Source organism: Takifugu flavidus, chromosome 9 (assembly GCF_003711565.1).
Source record: "Takifugu flavidus isolate HTHZ2018 chromosome 9, ASM371156v2, whole genome shotgun sequence".
NCBI lineage: Eukaryota > Metazoa > Chordata > Actinopteri > Tetraodontiformes > Tetraodontidae > Takifugu > Takifugu flavidus.
This window is the reverse complement of record NC_079528.1, coordinates 2061003-2081728: the sequence shown is the minus strand read 5'-3', so window position 1 is coordinate 2081728 and position 20726 is coordinate 2061003. Positions and strand designations below refer to the sequence as shown.

Below are 20726 nucleotides of genomic sequence, written 5' to 3'. Positions count from 1 at the left end.
GTGCAAACAGGAAATAAATCACTCGCCGCTATAAACACTGAAAAAAGCTCTTTTGCACGGTGACCATTTAAGTGCAGCGACAACGCTGCCGCAATTAACTATCGTGATTATTTCATTTTCTAGTTTACCCGTTTCAGACAAAGTCGGGCCGAGCGGTTGATCAAATAAAACCTTTCAGTCAATTTAACAATATATAATTTATTTACAACAGTTCAGGTTGAATTCCTATACATACTTTTCTGAAATGTCATAGATAATTATATACATAAGGCCAAGTAAATACTTGAAAGCACTTAGAAACGAATTTCCAAAATTCTACCCACAAATCCATATCATTGTCGAAAAGAGTACAGAAAAGCTCCTGAAGCAGAAGTTTTCCTATCGCCACAAAAGGTCTGACAACAATTTACATCGACGAGGAACACAAAAGGTCCAAAGGAAAGTACAGAAATGAGGGTTATACAATTGCATAAGCGCTGTGGCATGTAGTAAATACAGCATTTTTGACTCGCAGAAAGGCAAGGAACTAAATAGAAAACCCATTCACAAGCACTGGAGTCTATTGTTCTTTGTTCACAAAGAAAAACAGCTCAGTCAGAGCGACAGGGAGGACCACACACACACACACACACACACACACTCGACACCGAATACTAATGAGAGTTAAAGTACAGTTCAGATGTAGCCATTTCCCCTCCACAACCCTGTTAAAAACTTATAAATCCTCAGGAAAAAAAGCACTGATGTTACTAGGATGAGTCTTACGACTGTCAGGCCCGGATTTCATCACGAAAGGAGATTCTCCATCGCTCAACACACACACACACACACACCACACACACACACACACACACACACACACAGTAATTGCAGTTTTTTTTTTCCTTTTTTTCAAAGATTAGATAGACGTGAAGATAGATGCTGAACATCCAGGCGGCTGGTGAATTACATTACTGAAATGTGCTTAGACGACACATCCGAGACAATGACGGGGGTGATGAAGTTTCACACACAGTCCGACTGTACATCCGCCACGGCTCATTGAACACACTGCGGCGTCGCCCTCCTCCTCCTTTCTCTTTCTCCCCTCTGGCGATTCACTAAGCATCAGTAACCTTCTCCACCTTGCCTTTAAATGCTTACGGTTTCCAGAAATAATCGGACAGGGCGCGGTACAGGATGGACAACAAATGTATAGAAACCGTCTGGAAAACAGTCTTTAAACCCATAACACTGCAAAAAGTCACTGCTAGATTGCCGGAGAACAGCATATAGGCAAACACGTCACGGTTTAGACTTGACAAATGCGCCAGTTAAGTGTCTTTTTTTACCTTGTTTTTCTTTTTTTGGCTTCGTATTAAAATATAATTTACATTTCTTTACAAAGTGGTCAAATAAAGCAACACGTTACTGCCCGAACAAACAGCGTTAACTTACCACGAAGATAGAAGTGAGGCGGGGGGGGGGGGGGCACGAATGGGAGCGCAGTTCAGAAGAGACGACATCTGTGACCTCTACACTAGTAAAATATCCCGCGGGTACAATGTGAGGATGTGGTGGCCCTAAAATCACCCCGAAACTTTGGTTACCAGTTCTGCTGATATACACGCACACGGCTGCTTTAGAAAAGTATTTACATGTTTCACTTCAACATGAAAATATTGAGCTCGGCGTCGCCTACGAGGATCCCAGGCTCCCTAAACAAACCAAAAAAGAGGGGGACAGAGCTGATTTGCATCTCTGAATAGATTGAATTGAGGGGTTGGACAGACTGCTTGGGGGGGGGGGGGACCTGCCGAGACGCCACCTGAAGACCTTTTTTTTTTTTTAGAAAAATAGCAGGACGCACTTTCCCCCTCTCGCGCAAAGGTACATTCCAAATATCCGACAATCATAAAAGAGGCTCCGCTTGGTGATGGAGGACTGGGGGAAGGACCGGGTGGGACGCGGGTGGGGGGGGGGGGGCCTCCTCTCTCTACAACTTGGACAGCTTGACATGCAACCCTGAGGCAGACGGAGAGGGAGCTATGGCTAGATTGGGATCATTTGAGAAAAACTTTTCGCCCCCTGCGTGGAAAAGATGCGGTGCGAAGGAGCCGAGAGGGGACGAGTCCCTCGGGAGGGGACGAGTCCCTCGGGAGGGGACGAGTCCGTCGGGAGAGGACGAGTCCGTCAGGCTTTAAAGCACCTGCTGCTACTCGGATCAACTCTGTCTGCGGACGGACGCTCGCCTCAGGCGCCAATGCTGCTTTGCCTCCCAGCAAGTAGAGTTGGGAATTATAAAACGGAGCCAGATTCTGGGTGGGGGCGAAGGGACGTGTTGTGGGACGTCCTACAGGGGAGCGCTCAAGACTACACCTGGAGCCACTCAGCTTTTTGGCCATACTCCCGTGGTTCTGGTTGGATTTGGTGGCAGCTGAGGCCAAGTGATGCCAAAAGCGACTGGAGCCGAGAGTAGAGACTGGACTCCAGCGGAGACGCTGCCTCCCCCCAAGTCAAGTTCTGAGAGCCTCAAAACCACACGTTTATCGATTCAGAGGCAGAAGAAAAGTCTGAATCAAGATGTCAAGTTGATACATTCACTGTAGCGATGCAGGCTGGACTTAAAAAAAAGGCAAAACGCACACACACGAGATAAGACAGGTTTTTTGGGGGGGGCTCTGACATACAATCTATTTTAAACCTGCAAGTGCAGGGTGTGCTACAGGCTGTGAGTGTGTGTGTGTGTGTGTGTGTGTGTTGTGTTTGAAGAAACATAATGGCGCACAGGACACGTACAGCTGTGGAGTGTGACGTGTTTGGGGGCCGCCGATGCTCGCAGGCCCCCCTGATCTTGCTAAAAATGTGCTCAGTGTCTGAGATAAAGGTCGTCTGGCAAACAACTGCATACGTCGCCTGTCCTCCTCGTCCCGGAACGGCCGGCGCCTTTCGTCCCTTTTCGACCCACCAGCTTATCGTCTCTATTTGGTTAGAAATATATCATTTAATCAGATGGCGAGAGCAGCCGTCTCCGTTAGCGTCACGTTTGCATATTGCTCCTCGGTTGCCGTTTGTACAAAAGGCTTAAAGTTGCTTTATTCGACTAAAATCTTTGATGGGGAAATAAAGGGTTTGTTTTTATTTATTTAGCTCTCCCCGCACACTTCCTTCCCTTTGATTTTGGTCTTTGAACGGATTTTTCGCCCCACTAGCCTAAACCCTTGAGTCTCCTGGTAGAGACGCTCTGATCTGATTCCCGCCGCTGTTGCTGTCGGTTGTGTATTGTGGTGCTCTTCCTCTGCGCCGGTCTCGTCTCTTCCCTGCCTCTGGGGTTAGCACTCGCCGTCGGAGACCAGGAATATCATGGCTTCCTGTTTGCCGATGTCGGCCATGACCGCAGCCAGCTGGTTGATGTTGCCGCTGTGGAAATGTTGCGCCTCCCACAGGTCCAGGATCACAGAGGTCGGGCTCGCTTTGGATGCAAAGAAACTCATGTGTCTGTGGAGAGAGGAGCACAAAAATAGCAGCCGCTGGGGTTTTTTTTTGGGGGGGGTTCCCCCTCCTGAATCCACACGTGAGCCTGTCTCCCGTTTGCTTCCCGGGGAAAGCTCCCAGCCCCGTGTTTTACAGCGCTCCCGTCTCCTGTAACTCTGTCACTGTCACGTTTTATGGCAGTACCTCAGATATACTGTACTCCAGCACCTAACTAAGAAGATAAAAGCTATAAGGACGCAGTGCAGATCTACAAATCCTCAATCTGGCTTTCTTTTTTTATTTGGAGCTTAACAGTGTGAGCTCTTTATTTGATGTCGAATTTGCCTCTAAATCCCTATACAGTAAATCCTATATGGACTTTCACTGGGAAGTCGGAAGTGACCTTTTCTGTTTCAGCCGCGGAACCTTTTACGATCAAACCCAATCAATGACAACAAAGCGGCGGCCCGGCCGGCTGTGTGCTTGAAGTTGAGTGGCAGCGGATCCCCGCGGTAACCGAAGACGCCTGTTTGAATTAATGGCCTTTTCCTGTTCTCCAAATGTCTGGGGGTCCCCACTGTTGTGTGGAGCGCACGTGGCGTTAGAGGAGAGAACGGCGTCACCTCCTGCGCACAGGGCAGCGCGCGGCGAAACAGGCGGTCGGGCGCGTCCTTTTGACCTTGAAACGGGCCGCCGCCATCGCTTCTCACAAGTGGTGGAGGCTCCCATGGCCAGCCCGGAGCACGGCATCGCTCTACCGCGAGTCCGGGAACAAAGCCCTGTGCCATTATTCCGATAAAAGGAAGAGAGGACTGAGCTGGAGCATCCGACGAGTCAGCCCTACTTATTCAGCCCGCCGTGTGAGACACAGGCTTATCTTGTAAAGCTCAGACACAGTCGTTTGCAACGTCTTAGGAGACAAAGATCAAGAAAAAAAGGTTCTTGGCATTTTAAGTTTTATTGATCCGTCCTCTTCCACTTGGTGCGAAGGTTTCCCGCAGAAACAAACAGGGAAGGAGAAGAAACCGCAGGAGGCGGCCGAGCGCTCGTTCTTCCTCGCTCCTAACGATAACCGATTGTGTCGACTGAAACAATGCTACTTAAATCTGGAGCGGCATCAATTTGTCATTAATGGAGACGAGTAAAGTAGATTGGACAAATTGCACGCGCCCATTTGATTTTATTACAGGCTGGAAATTAATGAGGAGGATCGGGGAGCGCAGACATCTGCGATGTACAACAGGACTCCTATAGGGCTCGTTATGACCGGTTACTTTTTTGGTGAACTTGCAGCCTTTCCAATTAGGAATGTTAAGCAGAATGTAGCAGGTCCAAGTTTAGCCGCAGCCTCTAAGCTGCTTACCTGTTCCCGACGTACGGAAACTCAAACCAGCTGAAGAAGTGATAGCTGTATCCGTGGCGTCCACATTAATCCCATCACCTTAAGTGTGTCAAATAAGGGATTAAGTTGCCAAAGCCGAACCCTGTTTACCCGAACGTGTAGGGGGACCCGGAGCAGCGGAGCACAGGCGGTACGACTTTACACGTTCGCCTCCACGTGAAAATCCACCGCTGCTGCTCGTCACTCAAATCAAGCTGCGTTCAACGCCGCGAACGCTGCTGCTGTTAAAGGTGGACGCTTACCTCTCCAGTTTGAGTCTTTGTGCCAGCATTCTCCAGTCCGCTCCGTTGGGACAGGGCGCGTCCAGGCTGCTGCAGATCTTCTGTCTGATGAGGTAAGGGATCTGAAAGGCGCTGGGTCCCGCCAGAGCCGTGGCGCTACTGTCCATTAACATAAACTCGGCGTCGATGGCGCGGGTGTCCTGGTGGAAATGCCGCAAAATCACATCAAACAATTTCCCTGCACGCCCCCTCGCCGCCGCTAATGAAAATGCTAAACGCCGTGGCTCGAGGCGAGCGCTCGGGCTGTTACCTTGGCGATGTTGAAGTCGAGGCTGAAGCTCTGCCCCTCCCCCTCCACCTGCCACACGCACAGCTGGCAGGTGAGCTCGCAGGTGCTGAGGCTGAGGCGCTCCAGAGTGAACGTGCAGTGCAGGTACCTCTGGGAACCGTTCCAGATGTGGTAGAAGGGGATCTCCTGCAGGGGGGAGAACAGGCAGCGCAGTCAGAGGCTGCGTGTTGGAACAAGAGCGCCTGCCTGGAATACACGCATCATCATTAACCAGACTAATGTAAGCCGTCGTCATGCGACGCGTAAATAGATCCGAGGAGGCAGAAAGACAACACCCAGGTAAGCTCAAGTTGGATGATGCGACGGGAGTGGGGGGGGGGGGGGGGGGTCTTCTTTAGAGGTTTTTCTGACTGTCACTGCTGATTAAACTAGCAAATAAATATACTGTAAAGAGCTAGCACCTGACACAAAATATATTTATGTATCTGTCCACTTGTCACCTGAGCTTCATGTGATCCTAAAACATCACAGCTGTAATTTGAACTGCATGTGACACGCAGATGCTTTTAGCCTCTTTTTTTTTTTTTCTCGGTGCACCATCTTCAGCCTGACAAACATGGCACGGAGGATGTTTGGTGGGTTTGATTCAAGGCTGACTTCTCTTCCTCTGCCTCTTTTGCATATCCCGGGAGAGGCAGGGAGGTAACTCCTCGATTTAGGCTGGGTTCAACGGCTGACAGGAGCTTGAGTGGGGCTGCAGTGCGCCTCGTTGGCCAAACGGGGGCACTGTTACCCAGGCTGATGGATGACAGAGCCAGGTGAATCACAAAGGTCTCACGGGAGACTAAAGGCCTTTTTTGACTGCAGTGCTGAGGGGGGAAATAACGCTTCCAAATGAACAGGCACAGTCCAGAGGAAAAGCCTCTGTTCTGGGTGCAGGGCCGCTGCCGCCGCCACTTGCTTGGCGCATCCTGCACAGTTCCCTTCGGGGGCCTCAGGTCTTAGATAGCAGCAGCCAGAACATTTTCCTGTCCTCTTTGAGCAGCCAATCAATGTGATTGTTGCCGGGCTGCAGTGTGCTGGGCCGCGCAGGTGTAAGGAGTGCGGCACCGCTGGAAACGTTCCAAGAAGTCGCCGACATTTCCATACGGCTCTATATTTGTTCTGTTCCGCTGAGAGAGCGGCAGCTACTGTAGTATAATCAGCCAGGTTGTTTGCTCTGCTGTGGGGTGCACCACCCATGTTCCAATGTGCACATGTGCAAACTTCTGCAGAGACACAAGTGGGCCGAGACCGAAATTAACAAAAATATCTCTGACTTGGACAAACGTGTGCACAGTTGGAGGAGCAGAAATGGCTCCTAAACAGCAGGGGTTATATTAGGATGCAGGATGATTTGATGCTCGTCTCAGTAAAAGCAGTTAACCTCATACAAATGTCCTTTTTTGATATCGGAGTGATACAAAAAATGGTGAAAAAAACAAAACAGTCAGCAGATGGACTGACACCAAACCAACACATGATTAATTAAATCTCTGCGCCAACGAAAATTAAAACAACTTTCCTTGGAGACAAGCTAGACTGCAAACCCTAATTAACAATAAAAGTGTGGAACTTTTTGATTACTTAATAACGTGGCTTGTGCTGACATGACCAGGATTCTGCGGCTTTTATTTCTCTGGATGGCTAATTTAAAACAACCCGAGACGACGCGCTTTTAAATGAAACCCGTAAACAAACGTACGTGTGACAGATTCGCACGGACCTCTGCATTACTTCTCCTCATTCCCTCCGATTTGGGACGAATTCAAGCTAACAGCAGCCCCTTTTGCACACACACACACACACACACACACACACACACCAGGGACGAGCGACACACCTGGTAGCCAGCTAGCAGCTTGCTCCTCCAGTGGGCCTGGGGCATGTCGTGGATGGACAGGCGCAGGTTGTGGTAGCTGTCTTTGAAGAGCAGGATGTGCGGCTCGTCAATCAGACGACCCCCGAGCTGCCGCTCCATCTGCATCACCTCCTGCAGAGAGGGAGAGGGAGAGGGAGAGAGAGAGAGAGAGAGAGAGGGGAGGGAGAGAGGGAGAGAGAGAGGGGAGAGAGAGAGGGAGAGAGAGAGAGAGGGAGAGAGAGAGGGAGAGAGAGGGGAGTCATCACTCACTGTGTCAGTCCCACAGGTAAATCCGAAAAAGAAAAAACTAAATAAATCACTCATACGCGTGTGCGTTTCCCGGCCTTATGTCAGTAGTTTGGAACGATTTCCTCGACAGGCACGCGCGGCACAAGCGCGAGATGGGAAGAGACGCATCGACTCATCTCCGCAGCGTTTCTAACGTCACCACAGGTTGGTCCTCTGCCTCGGCGTGTGCCCGTGCCCCTTCCAGCAACGGCATTAGCATGCAAATAGCGCCGCCATCCTGCTCCAGCAGCTACCTGGGCTGTGATGAAGTCAGCTGATGAGCCATTAGTCAAGTGCTCATTGTCCTCGCATGGCGAATCGCCCTAATTTCATTTTTGTTTTGGTGCCAGGAGAAATTTGTAAAGGCATGCTTAATATTTTAATCTCTGCGGGACCTGCTCGCTGGACCATTTGTCACCATCCAAATGACCATCTGGAGTGAGACGATAATATCTGCCGCACTTTTGATCTATCAATTGGTCGAGAGAGGGACGCTCCGCGTCGAAGCCATCGTTGGAGGGAAAACAGATCGTCGACATTATTCCGAAAACAGGCCCCAGGTAGGAGATTTGTTGTGTTTAATCTGTCAGACAGAAGCAAGATGGCAGCAGAGGGGGCGGGGGAACAAAAGCAGCCGGAAAACATTTCGGAATCTCGGAGACATCTCAAAGACAGCAGCTCCAACTGGGAGATGTGTGCATGGACGCCATATGTTGGGCTCTGCGTTCACACTGGTTCGAGCAAAGACGTCTGATTAAAGTCGGGGATGCTGTCATCCCACGCCGCGCCGCGCCGGCGCCATTTTCTGCCCTCTCTGCCAGACACGGGCCGCGCTGGTTCCGGTTCTAAAGGGAATGAGCGTTATGAATGCCTGTTTTAACGCCTCTCTACCTGAGTGATGGAGGAATCTACTGTCATTTCCATTGAATAGCTGATTCTTCTGTTCTCTACTGCTCGTCTGGTTGTTGACATGAGCATTTCCTGATTGTCTGCTTTGATCCCCCCCCCCCCCCCCCCCCCACTTTAAGGTTACCCAGACACAGGACAATAAAGACAAAGTGGGCACTGATCTGAACGTATGTGACTGACTGTGATGTTTTTGCTGCCAAGCTGGCACCCGCAGGATGCTCGTCAGCCCTCTCACTCGGAGTGGAAGGTCACACAATGGCTCTGAATCAAAGCATTGAGGCCTAATGAGTTAATAACAGGGGCAACGCACTCCACAGAATTAAAAAGCCCTCTCTTATTATGTCTCTTACACAGACACAAAGTCACATTATGAGGGCCTCCGCAGAGGTTTATTCAACACAGTTCTTAAGTGCAATTATTTATTGAGAGCCATTAGCATTGCAAATTGAGGCTGGTGGACTGTGATCGGGTATTTGACCTATAACAGTAAATCTATAGGCCTGCAAGCACGAGACGGAGCGCAGAATGCCAATTATCTTGTTATCAACATGAAGATAGTCGAATGAATACTAACGGCGCGTTGCCGGGTTCCTGGCTGACACGGATTACCATCAGACATGGGCTAGGACACAAAACGTCCCCTAGCTGACTGCTAGGAGAAATAATCAGATGTCAGGAACGAGTACCGATGGCTGTGGACCCGAGTGTCCAACCTAACCTTGACTTCAACACCATTTGTTAACTGTATGAAACGATCTGTTAATAATACATATGTGATATTTTAATGATGCACAGCGACATGACCAGGGCGTCCTTAGAAGAAGGGAGTGGAGCCGACGTGGCTGCCACCCCATCACCAGTGGGGATGGAGACGCTTTAGCCTCATCTTTGCACATTTTTCTCAAATCTGATGTCACACGCGAACCTGTGTGTGTGTGCTTCTCTCGCCAACACCGCTACGTGTGTGTTGTTGTGCAGGGTTCCAACATATGTTGTGGACCGCCAGGATAATGGGCCTCTTTACGCCCCATTATCCTGTTAACAAATGAGCATGTGAGGCCGCTAATGGATGAGAACCCAAAAATTGAACACATTGTTTACTCGTTCTGGAAAACAATGCGAGGTTTTTGAATTTGGTTATCAAATCACATATTAATCACGAGCAGGCAGCCAAATTGTGTTTCCATTTTAGGGCCGACGAGAGGAGCTGGCTCCTCCGCGACACCGTGACCCCCCGGACAACCGCGGAGGCATTAAGATGCATGAGATGGGCCAGAGGTTCAAGTGCTGCAGCAGAAAAGCCCCTTTTGTTCTGACAGAATGCGAGATAGCCCACGGTGTGTGTGAAGACTGCGAATGGAGAGTTGGACTGAGGGAAGACCACCTCCTGACATTCAATGAAGAGAGCGAGACTGAGCGGCAAAGGCTGGGGGGGGGCAGCTTAACATTCATGTGCCCAGGTCGCCCGAGTGGCCAGCTTTAGCAGGAGAGATAACAGGATTACTGTAATGACGGCCACAGTTTTCTACGGCTTCAACCCTCTTCCCACACTTGTACATCCGCCGCCCGCCTCCTCGCCCATCCCCGCCGCCGCCGCCTCCTCATCCTCTTGGCTTGGATCGGGCTGAGCTGGACCGGGGACCGGGCTCCGCGGGGGAAACGAGAGACGCTCATAAAAGCTAATCCCTTCAGGCTGCCGCTGACAGAAGGAGGTTATTGGCTGCACCAAACTCTCAGGCGCCAACAACGGCCCCACCAACGGGATGACACGGAGAAAACGCACTCTCGGATTCTTAAACAATCAGCAAAGTCAAGCAACTACATGTGGTCGTCAGCTCGGCGCGCAATAAACTGATTAGCCCGGCTACCTCTGATCGGGATTAGAACCAGCGTTTGATCAGTTAATTAGTTAAGCTACATTCCATCTAAGGCTTGGCGAGATGCCCCGGCTTTAATATCCTCTTAGCAATGTGTTTAAAAATGAGCATTCATAGCAGAGATCCGTTTTCACTCCGGTTCTTTTCAGCATTTGTTTAGAGAGAGGCGGCTGGCTATGTGGGCTCCATAAATCTGTGTATTTGTCAGCGGGATGTGACAGGCTTTTCCTCTCAGACTGAGAGTCTATCAGTCTGGGCTCCAGTGGCCGTGCCTACTACAGTCAACTCTGATTAATACCTACAAATAGTGGGGACTTGTCTGCCTGGTTATAAATCAGGAGTGCGTTTGCTCGAGATGCACAGTCGGCCTGATAAATCGCACACAGGACGGGATAAAACAGCACACGGGCACCTAAATATGATATGGAAACCATCTCTCATCTGGCGATAGAGTCGACTCTCTTTGTTAACTTAATTTCAGCGATTATTTTTTTCCCCCTCCCAGAATTTCTTGTATGTAACAGTGAGCTTCTGACAAAAGGGGCAGAAAATGTTTGCGTTATAATGAGACACGCAGCAGCTAACAGCCCAGGGAACATTTATGGGTCCTTTTTAAAGGCAAAACAGAATAATTGCTCAAGGTCAAACCCCACACAGAGGCACAACAGCCAACATTTTACCAGCCAGACCTCAATTTAACACGTTTATTAGTGAAACCTACATTTTTACAATCGGTGGACTAAAAGCTGAATGTGGAGGCCTCATTACACATAATATTGATAAAAGCATATAATCCTTGGTCTGACATACAAGAGAGTGCAAAGGTGATTAACTCGCGCAATTCTGAGCGCTTGAGTCCAGTTGGAACATTTGGTGAGTTTTATGGTCTTTAAATGTTAAATAAAATCACTAAAATGGTGATTAAAAGCATCCACAACCGAGCTAACAGCCCCGCGAGGCCACATCACAGCGGTACAGGCTAAATTAGCCAACATACTTATCTTTCACAATGCAATCATGGAGCCGGTGCAACGTTTAGTCTGTAATCAGGGTTTAGCATGCTTCCACGCTGCTGTTGTCACATTAGCTTCCTTGATTTGAAAACATGTTCATCACATTCGAGGGGAACCACCAGGAGATCTGTGATTGTCCAACAAGCACGTGGATTCAGCTTTAATGGTTGGGTCCTATAAAGGTCATTATACCGTATGACGCTACGCTAGTGAAGCGGCGTGAGCCTCGGTAGATAAATAACAGTTTTCAAAACATCTGACAGAAAGTGGGAGGTTTTTTTTGGTTGTTTTTTAAATCATTCCCCTTCCAAAGCAGGAAAGCGTGGGCGTAGAGGCAGAACATTTAGTTATCAATAAAAACCAGAATATGGCGCGATTGTCCCACTAAACCCTCGTGGGTTCCGCTCAGACGAGCACGGCGAACCAAACGCTGACAGGATATTCAGGGATCACAGCCGAGCGTCAAGCAAACAGGAACGAGCTCAACTGGTGCGCCGCTAAAATGACACCTATGCGAGCGACCCGCTGCTTTATTTAGCTGCTGGCGTGACGTTTCAGCGCCGTACCCAGCTGCTGGCTCGGTTCTCCGCAGGTGCTTCCATCAGATGGCAGAACATCAGTGCTCTTTTGCAGGTCTCGCGGTGAAGGAGCCAGCGCGTGCGCGGCGAGGACGCTAACCAAACGCCAACCGTGTCTCCTCTGCTGCTGTGCCAGCCTCGGCTGAGCCCATGAAGAGTGGGACACACATTAAATATTAACTTAATTGGTCTCGGCAGAGCCCTGCTAACATATGCCAAGCATCAGACGGATATGTCACTGTTTCCCCAGAGCCTCTGCGCACTTATGATCAAAGACAATAACACTGGTTCTAATCTGCTGTAATTGGGAGATAAGAGATGGCCTGGTAGAGTGTAACGTGCACATGTAGCATCCGTGGGCGTGTGCGCGCTCGTCAAACTTGCTGACGGAGGCTTGTTGGCGCAGACTGACAGCTCCTGAAGAGACTACAGAGAAAACCTCAGCTTTGTTTCAGCGGCTCCAGTCTGAGCGGCCACCAGGAATATCACCTGCTGTCAAATTAGCAAATGATTGTGTGAAACGTTAACTTCCCTTCAACCCAAACTTTGATTAAATGCCCACTCCAGTGCACCCCCCACCTGCTAGACACCACGATTAAATCCAACAGTGGCCGTTGTGACGGTCTAATCATAAATGGAACATTTTAAAGTTGGTGATTAGTGATTGGGCCAGGCCTCTCAAGGGAAGTTTAATCTCTGCTCAAAGTGGTTAATGTACTCGCTAAATGAACTGCTCCCTCCATAATGGCACCGAGAGCAACGTGAAGTCGAGATTACCAAACAGCGTGGGCCACATGCTAAATCACTCCTTAAAAACTACAAAACCCTCGAGATCACGCGGCTTACCGCAGAACCGGGTTGTGTGAGAGATGGGAGCTAATGCACTCAAGGGTGCCGAGGGAGCTGCAGAGAGCGGCGGCGTGAGTGCTGCAGTCAACAAGCTCAGATGTCCTTTTCTAAGAGAGCGGCGGAACAAGAGCTAGCCAGAGGGAGCGACACAGAGGGGGTTTGTGCACCGGTGGCCTTTCTGTGTCCGACACAGGGCGTACAAGGTCATTTCAGGAGTCACGCTACAGCAAAAACACCACTACGTTCTTGAATTTATGCTTCACGAAAACCACATCGCTCTGATGGCAAGTCAACAAAATGAAAAATGGGACAAGAGCAGAATGTGGGGGGAAAAAAATATCTTCATCTCTGTGCCGGAACAAAGTGTAACAGCCACCGAGAGTAGCAGGTGCACGCATGTGACTGCAGCGTGCCCTCACCTCCACCCTCCTGGAGGCAGCATTTGAGCCTTCCACCGCCTGCGCTAGCTAACCAGCATCCACACAAGGCGGTCAGCCTCTACCCTGGCCATGGACAGGAACTGGAGGTGGCACGTGTGGCTGCTGGCGTAACATGGCGAGGGGGGAGAGCTCGGAGAGGTGCAAAGAGGATCACAAAGAGCACAGAGGGGGTGCCGGTGGGGAAAAGACTCGGCTGGGCTTTCCTTTTAATTTACTAATTAAGCATGCAAATGAAATCTTAACAGGCTACTCAGAGGCATTCCTCAGGGGAGCGTGGAAGGCATTAGTGCCCGATTACACTCTGTCCATGTGAAGAGCAGAAAAAAAGGTGGGAAATGTCCTGTCCTGCGGCCGCCACGCACATCCGCAGATGTCTCAAACTGGCAGTAAGAACGGGACATTCATTCGGGGTTTGATGAGTCCAGGTAATCCATCACCATTTGTGTGCGCCTACCTTGAAGACCTCTTGTGTGTCGTCCATGCAGTAGACTCTGATGTTGTACTCCAGCGTCGAGCAGTACGCGTCAGAGAAGAGCACCAGCCTCAGACGCTTGGCGGCCCCCATGTGCAGCGACTCCCCCACCAGCGCGAAGGTGCCCAGCTGCTCGGAGAAAAGCCGGCACGTCTCGGCCTCGAGCTGGCAGTAATAGGGCTCCGACACCAGCTCTTCCCCCATCAGCAGGACGTCCTGGAGGAGAGGAGGCAGGGAACAAACGAGGTGTGAACGGAAGGTCAAGCACCCAATTTATGTGGAATGGAAGTGGCGTGCATTAGCCTGATGTCTGGGTGCTTATTTGAGCAAAAATGGACAAAAACACCAGAAGGAAGGGGGGGGGGGGACATCAGTGAGTTAAAACATGACATAGAAACTTCTGGTTATAAAGCGCCAGCTATAGTGTTACGTAACTATATGAGTAACATTCCAAAAAGGAGAAAAACACGTTGCACTGCTTCTATTTCCATCTTGGTCTGTAGTAGCTACACTGACAAAGACGCACATTCCCTCAAACAAGGGCACTCATCCTATTGAGCACCGGCAATTTGCTTAATAATGCATGGATGAGGTGCTCGATTGACATGAAAGGAGACTCGAATAGATTCCTGGCAAGAAGTGAAGCTTCTGGAGGGGAAGAATGACTGTGGAGCTGCAGCAAATATCGGATTATTGGGTTTTGTTAGGAAAGGTGAGAACCACGTGCCAGCTTCTGTGTGCAAAGCAGCGCTGTTACGTGATGGCTGAGGGGCGCGAAAAAGCCCGACCGGTGTCAAGATTGAATTTTTGCTTTAATTAGCGCGGGACTTAAACCCCGCTGCAGAGCTGTTGTCTCACATCTGCATCTGCTAATAAACGTGACACACTTACATACTGCCAACGTCCGAACGCATCAAGGCGCACGTTTATGAGATCATTCCGCCGCTCTCTGGGCTAATCTGGCGGACAAATTGGTCCAAAAATGAAAAGATTCTCTGCGAAATCCTTTCATGCTATTTAACCCCCCCCCTTCCCCACCTCCCTATTAGCCAATCAAGTGAGCACTGCGCCTGTCAGATGAACAGAAGTCTGATGCGGATGCCATCAGAATCAATAGAATTAGTATTGACAGGATTAATCTGCTGTGTAACCACAATGGAGATTTTCTTCATCCCACTATCTCTTGGAGGTGGAGCGGAGAGGCGCCTCGGCCTCACCGCCCATGATTAATTTCTCCATCTCCATCCCCTTTTTATCAACTCGTCCATCCTGAGTGGGATTTCCAATCACTTTCTAATCGCTCTTTTAACAGCCGCGGCTTTCAGACTCCCGAGGCCTCATCCTCTCGTCTGTTTTTTTTTTTTTAACCGGCCTCGCTTCCAGACCGGGACTCTATATTTGGTCCAGCTGATGATTAAAAGTGCTGGTCTAACCTCAGCCTCAGACAGGCCGATCCATCCCACAGACACCCCACCACCGCCACACAGGGGGCGGCTGAATAATTTATGCACAATATCGAGCATGAAAGAAGACCCACTAACACTCCGAAGCAGCACCCTTCCCAATCCGACCGGGCTGTTGCGCTGGTGGTAGCGCCCGTTGTTTGCAGCGGGTGGGGGGGTGAAGGCACCTGAGCCTGGCAGTGCTGGTCACTTTCAAGTTTCGTGAGGAGGAAAGTGGGGAGGGAAGCTGCGTAATTGGAAGCAGCGGTCAAAAATTGTCAAGGAGCACTCAGAGGAGCACTCTGAGGATTGGTAATTTGCTTATGGAATTGCAGTTTGAGACGCACGTTGCCTAGCAACTATGGATGCGGACCGAAAAAGTGCTCTACGTTTTTTTTGTTCCAGCCCTGTGAGAAAACACCTGATGATCAATATAATTTGAAGCCCGGGCAGCGGATGAGTGCACGTTCACGTCTGCCCTGCTCTACTCTGAGACCTTTCTGAGTTTTCCACATCACTGTCTTACCTCCCACACACCCTCATAGTTCTGCTTCTTGAGTCGTAGGGCCCAGTTGTCCAGGCATCCGTCGGAGCAGTGGTCCATGCTGAGAATGACTGGCCGGCTCAGGACCACCCCCGGAGGGCCGCAGCTCACGACTGGGCCCAGTAGGGTCTGACATCCCGCCAGGGGTAACCTACGCCGAGAAAGACAGTTTTATGGGTGAGAGCTCTCTAATCTTGCGAGCTGGGTGTGATCCCGGCACCTCGGAAAACGGTGCCCACTTATGAGAGCCTCCTGCAGTGAGTGACGAGCCCAGACTGAGCACGAAGAGCACCATTATCAGAGAGCTACTGTCCTCTGAGAGTGTACAGATAAACAGTGTTTCCCATACAATTCATTTAAGCTAAACTGTGCACATCGTGCTAAAAGGCTATGTTATTTATTTACATCGCTGCTCCACGGCGCTGGCACACGCTCTTAAGCCTTTCCTAATGGACCAGCGGAGCATCAAAACAAACAGCCTAGTGGCATCGAGGGATGACTGCCAGTTAGGCAGCGTTAAAGAGACCCACCTTAAATCTTCCTTCCGCTGAACAGTGAGATAAATCTCATAGATCTTTCCTCGTGGGATGGCCTCGGGAGGAATGAGCAGACTGATTCCTAATGCAAATAACAACAAAGGTGGGGGGGGGGGAGAAGGAGTGGGAGAGGCTCATTTGTTCTGAATGAAAAGTGCTTTTGTCATCTCACAAAAGGGAAGCGGGTCTACTCAACAAAACAATATCGCTGCGGAAAAAGGACGAAAACACAATGGTGAAGGTCAGAGGCAGCCTCCGCCAGGTACTGCAGATGCAAATCTCTGCACCCACAGCCGAGGTGGGACGCGGCCCCACAGTCAACAATTAGCTGAGACAAAAGCGCACGCTGCGCCGCAGTTTAAATGTCGTCCGTCTGGCTCCCAGCAGATAATTGAGCCCGTGGAACAGACTTCTCCGGGAAAATTGCACTTCCCCCGGGAAGAGCGGAGGTGTTTTTCAGTGCACCTTTGAGACTAAACTGAAGTGTTTAAGGGAGCGGGAGTGATGTGGTATTTGTGATCTGATTCACATTCAACTCCCCCCCCACCAAAAAGAATATATCCTATTTAAAATCGGCTACAAACAGTGACAGTGACACAATCACTGCATTGTAAACTAGGTCTGTTCACCATAAAATAAACATCTACCTGAATGAGGCGAAGGTGCCTGAACGCTCGCAGCCGCGTCTGGGTCTATAAAGTTTCTTCTAAGTGACAGCGTCTCCTGTGTTCAGGCACGTAAGCGCTGATTTTTCTGTGTCCCGCCGAGGAAAAGGGTGCCAATGTGTGGCATACTCTACATGGCTTTAAGTTAATTCATGCATAACAAAGCAGTAAGATGAGCGGAGGAGAGAGATTAAAGAGACGGGAACAGAGGAAGAGAGAGAGAGAGAGAGAGAGAGTGATGGCAAGAACGCTGAAAAATGGGCGGGGGGGGGGTTCTCTTTAACAAATCTTGACGGCTCACAATCAGCCATGTAAAGCATTCTTTATTATATAAGCTATGTGTATTTAACTGGAGGTGTGAGGGAAACAGGAAATGCTGGAGGGAGCCTCGCAGGGAAGAGACAGGTCTGTTTTGTTGCAGAATAAAGATGAATTCTGGTTTGGCTTCTTTGGCTGCACCGTCATCCTCTCAATTAAACCTCTACCTACAGTCACGTCAACAACTACATTTCTTCCTGGGATGTTTCAGCTCATTAACTGGTACATCCTCACATCCTGTGCCCCAAATCCCTTTTCATAGAGCCGGTAAATCCTGGAATGTGATCACAAAGCGATAGAAAACTCAGAGTGAGAATAATTCGGTTTCAGAAAGCGAATGAGATATTTAGGGATAGATAACCGAGACGCCGGACTCACGTCCACCTTAGTTAAATCTGCACGAACTGACAGAAGTTTACGCTACATTTCATCTGTTGACAGGAAACGCTGGCGATGGGTTTTCATAAATGAAGCCCTGATAGCCACTCGATGTACCACTAATAAATCTGTCAATTCAACCCATCTATTAAAAAGCTTTTCAAAAATTAATTCAGTTGAGCACCGTGTGATTTCACCAGTCAAATCAATTAAGGATGCATGGTTAGAGTACTAATTTCAGGAGAGTTATGACTGCTACCAGTATTAGATACACACGCAGACATCTGAGACAATTACTGAAGACGGGTGAATTGTTCTCTAATGTGGTTTTAGCTCCTGACCAACAAAAAAAATCATTTAATCACAACGTATTCACCTGTGATAGATGATTTTGATTAGGAGTTGAAGCCAAGCTGAGTTTCCTTGCACATCTAAAGATGCATGTCTTCTTCAAGCATAGTCTCCTTAAATGCTGCTGCTGGGATCAATATTCACTATTGAATGATGATCTGTTTGTCAGACCGATGCATCGCCTACCAAAACACTCCAATGGAAATCGTGCTAGAAAGCACCATAGGTTTGCTATTAAATGCAGCATGCTGCTGCTGCAATTTGATTTCCCTACATGGCTGCAGGAGGACATCACAAACGCTGTTGAAATGACTTTGACATGACTTTAGGACCATAACTGGACCCCCCCCCCCCCCCCCCCCACACACACACACACACACCCACCTGTGTTGGGGATTGTCAGCCTCCCTCCCAGGAAGTTGAAGGTCCCGTACGAGGCGTTCGCTACGTCACGCGGCAGCGTCTTAAAGTAGCTCTGAGTCGACAGCCTGCTCACAAACTCAGGGGGGTCCGGGTTGAGTTTGCCATTATGCAGAGTGTGTGAGCCGTTGGGAAGGGGATCCAGCAGGGTCCCGTTGGTCATGGAAAACTTCCCTGTGGTATCGTGGCGGGAGCGGAGGGTGCCCTGGTAACTGGTGGTGGTGGTGGTTAGATCAGGCTGGATGGTGAGCAAATGGGAATTCTCTGTTGAAACAATAGAAGAGCGGAAGCACTCGCGTGAGCCCTCGGTGAGCGACAGCTGGCGTGGCTCGTACATCAGAAACAGACCTCACACTCACTGAAGCCGGCACACACACACACACACACACGCGCCAATTGCAAAAGCACATGGTGCAGAAAACGGGTGACTCACACGCTGACAGTACACAAAGGCACGTTCTGGTGAAAGCCAGGCTACCTTCCACACACACTCCATCTTTGTCTGTTTAGCCGCCACACAATCAATTCCAAACAGAACTCCGCTGCAGCTTAGCACCAAGAATATTTAATGGCTTTTTTCCCCCTCAGACACTGTGAATCAGACACTGCAGCTCACCCTTCCCATCTCCATCCAGCTCAGACAGTTGTATTTCTATTACGCGCTGGGAAAGCTCTGAGGCTCCACACAGGCAGTAAACAGAGTGGGTACATTTCCTGACAATGAGGTGATGGCAAAACATAATGTGTCAGGCAGGCAAATAAACAGATCCTGTATCTCTGTGTGTGTGTCTCTCTCTTTCTCTCTCTCTCTCTCTCACACACACACACACGCACCCACACACACTACATTCTCTTTAGACTACAAACTACTGTCAACACATTCAAACCACCCCCACAAACCAACAATTACTGGTACACGTAAATGAGCGCTGCACGGTCACGGTGGGTTGACGGACAGACCGATGGATGCACGAAGGAGAACAAAGAACAGTGTCCTACTGCTGTGGAGGGGAGGCCTGCGTGGCCGCGGTGCCCACACACCTGGCTTGCTGGGCTTGATGCCCATGGGCTGGAAGCCAGTGGTGAGAATGGACGAATCTGCCACGTCGGCGTCGAGGCCCTCCTTCTTCCGCCGGTAGACCAACACCACGACGATGAGGAGCAGGGTCAGGCACAGGGCCACCGCCACCACCCCCACGTAGAGTGCCACATCCTCCGCGCCGCTAACAGCTGCGACAGACAAAAGGAGAGTTAACCGTGAACCATAACCTGACGATCTCACTCAGGTGAGCTTTAAAAACAGCATCCGCAGGTCAAAGGAGGTTAAGATTAAGATGCAGATGAGAGGCCGTTCGGGGGCGGGGCCAAAATAAAATTAGATGTCTATTCCTGAAATATTTGTCAAAGTCACTCAATAAACACGGCGTCATCAGCAGATGAGGGTGACTTTAACACCGTGTTGCGACAATCGAAAAGGAGTGAGACAAGTTTTGGGTGTTGCTTTAGTTTCAGCGCTGGATAAATATATCTTCTGCTAGCATGTTCGTTGCCTCTCCAAGTACACAACCCTCCCCAGAGAGGTGGAGGAAAAATGAAGGATTTGCTTATGAAATTCTAGCAGCTCTTATTGAATGCCCCCCTCTCTCTCGCTCTTCCTCTCTCAAAAGCACTAGAGTGCCTTTCTCCCAAAAGTACAGTATGAGGATGATGTCAAACAAACATCAGGTTGTGTATTTGTGTGTCTGTGTGTGTTTTGCAGGAGAATGGGATTTTCTACGGTTGTCTCTCTGGGCTTGGAGAATTGAGTGGTGGAGGTGGAGGATGCTCCCGGGGCCTTTTGTGGAGGGCCATTGTCCCGGGGAGTCGTGGGGGCGTAGTGCTGTCAACTGAACACAGCAAAGGAGGGGATGTGTAGAGTGGCGCAGCCCCGAGGAGCGGAGAACGGAGGCGAAGGTTAAAGTGCCGCGGGGAGGAGGAAAGCAGTGAATGCATGCGAGAATGGCAGTCTAAAGAAGGGGCAGAAAACCGTGAGCATGTGACAGGGAGCAGCCGCAGAAAGCTCCAGAGAGTTAATGTCAAAACTGTTCTTATTAACACCAGGTACGGCGAATTCCAATTAATATCCCCAGACTGTGTATAGGTCCTCACCACAGTGTATATCACCGCTACACGGAACCCACACTCATCCTGGCAAGCACAGATTTGACAAGTTTTAATTGCTGTTACCAAATCTGTGACTTCAGCATAATTAAATTAGCAGCATGCAGTTCATTTTGGGGAGCAAAGACAAATGGGTCAATAAACGCCGTGTTTCAGCCTCGCACTCGTTGGTATTCATCGCTCCGTCTGCGCCGCCGCCTTGCCACCTCACTCCGCCTCAA

At 49.7% G+C, this 20726-nt stretch overlaps 1 protein-coding gene across 5 annotated transcripts in view; it reads right to left on the bottom strand.

Annotated features, from left to right (window-relative positions):
- Positions 1 to 178: 178 nt before the first annotated feature.
- The window catches only part of unc5a (unc-5 netrin receptor A), a 103061-nt gene continuing 82513 nt past the window's right edge, over positions 179 to 20726 (bottom strand). For 3 of the 5 annotated variants that reach the window (XM_057043150.1, XM_057043153.1, XM_057043152.1), the window contains 10 exons: positions 19345 to 19575; positions 18310 to 18609; positions 16208 to 16295; positions 15660 to 15828; positions 13674 to 13907; positions 7248 to 7397; positions 5387 to 5551; positions 5098 to 5276; positions 834 to 3477; positions 179 to 801 (listed from right to left, as the gene is read on the bottom strand). In XM_057043150.1, the coding sequence (XP_056899130.1) occupies positions 3312 to 3477; positions 5098 to 5276; positions 5387 to 5551; positions 7248 to 7397; positions 13674 to 13907; positions 15660 to 15828; positions 16208 to 16295; positions 18310 to 18609; positions 19345 to 19575 (1682 nt within the window). In that variant the 3' untranslated portion in view covers positions 179 to 801; positions 834 to 3311. The remainder of the gene's footprint in view (positions 802 to 833; positions 3478 to 5097; positions 5277 to 5386; positions 5552 to 7247; positions 7398 to 13673; positions 13908 to 15659; positions 15829 to 16207; positions 16296 to 18309; positions 18610 to 19344; positions 19576 to 20726) is intronic. The other 2 variants (XM_057043151.1, XM_057043154.1) reach the window with 1 other exon arrangement.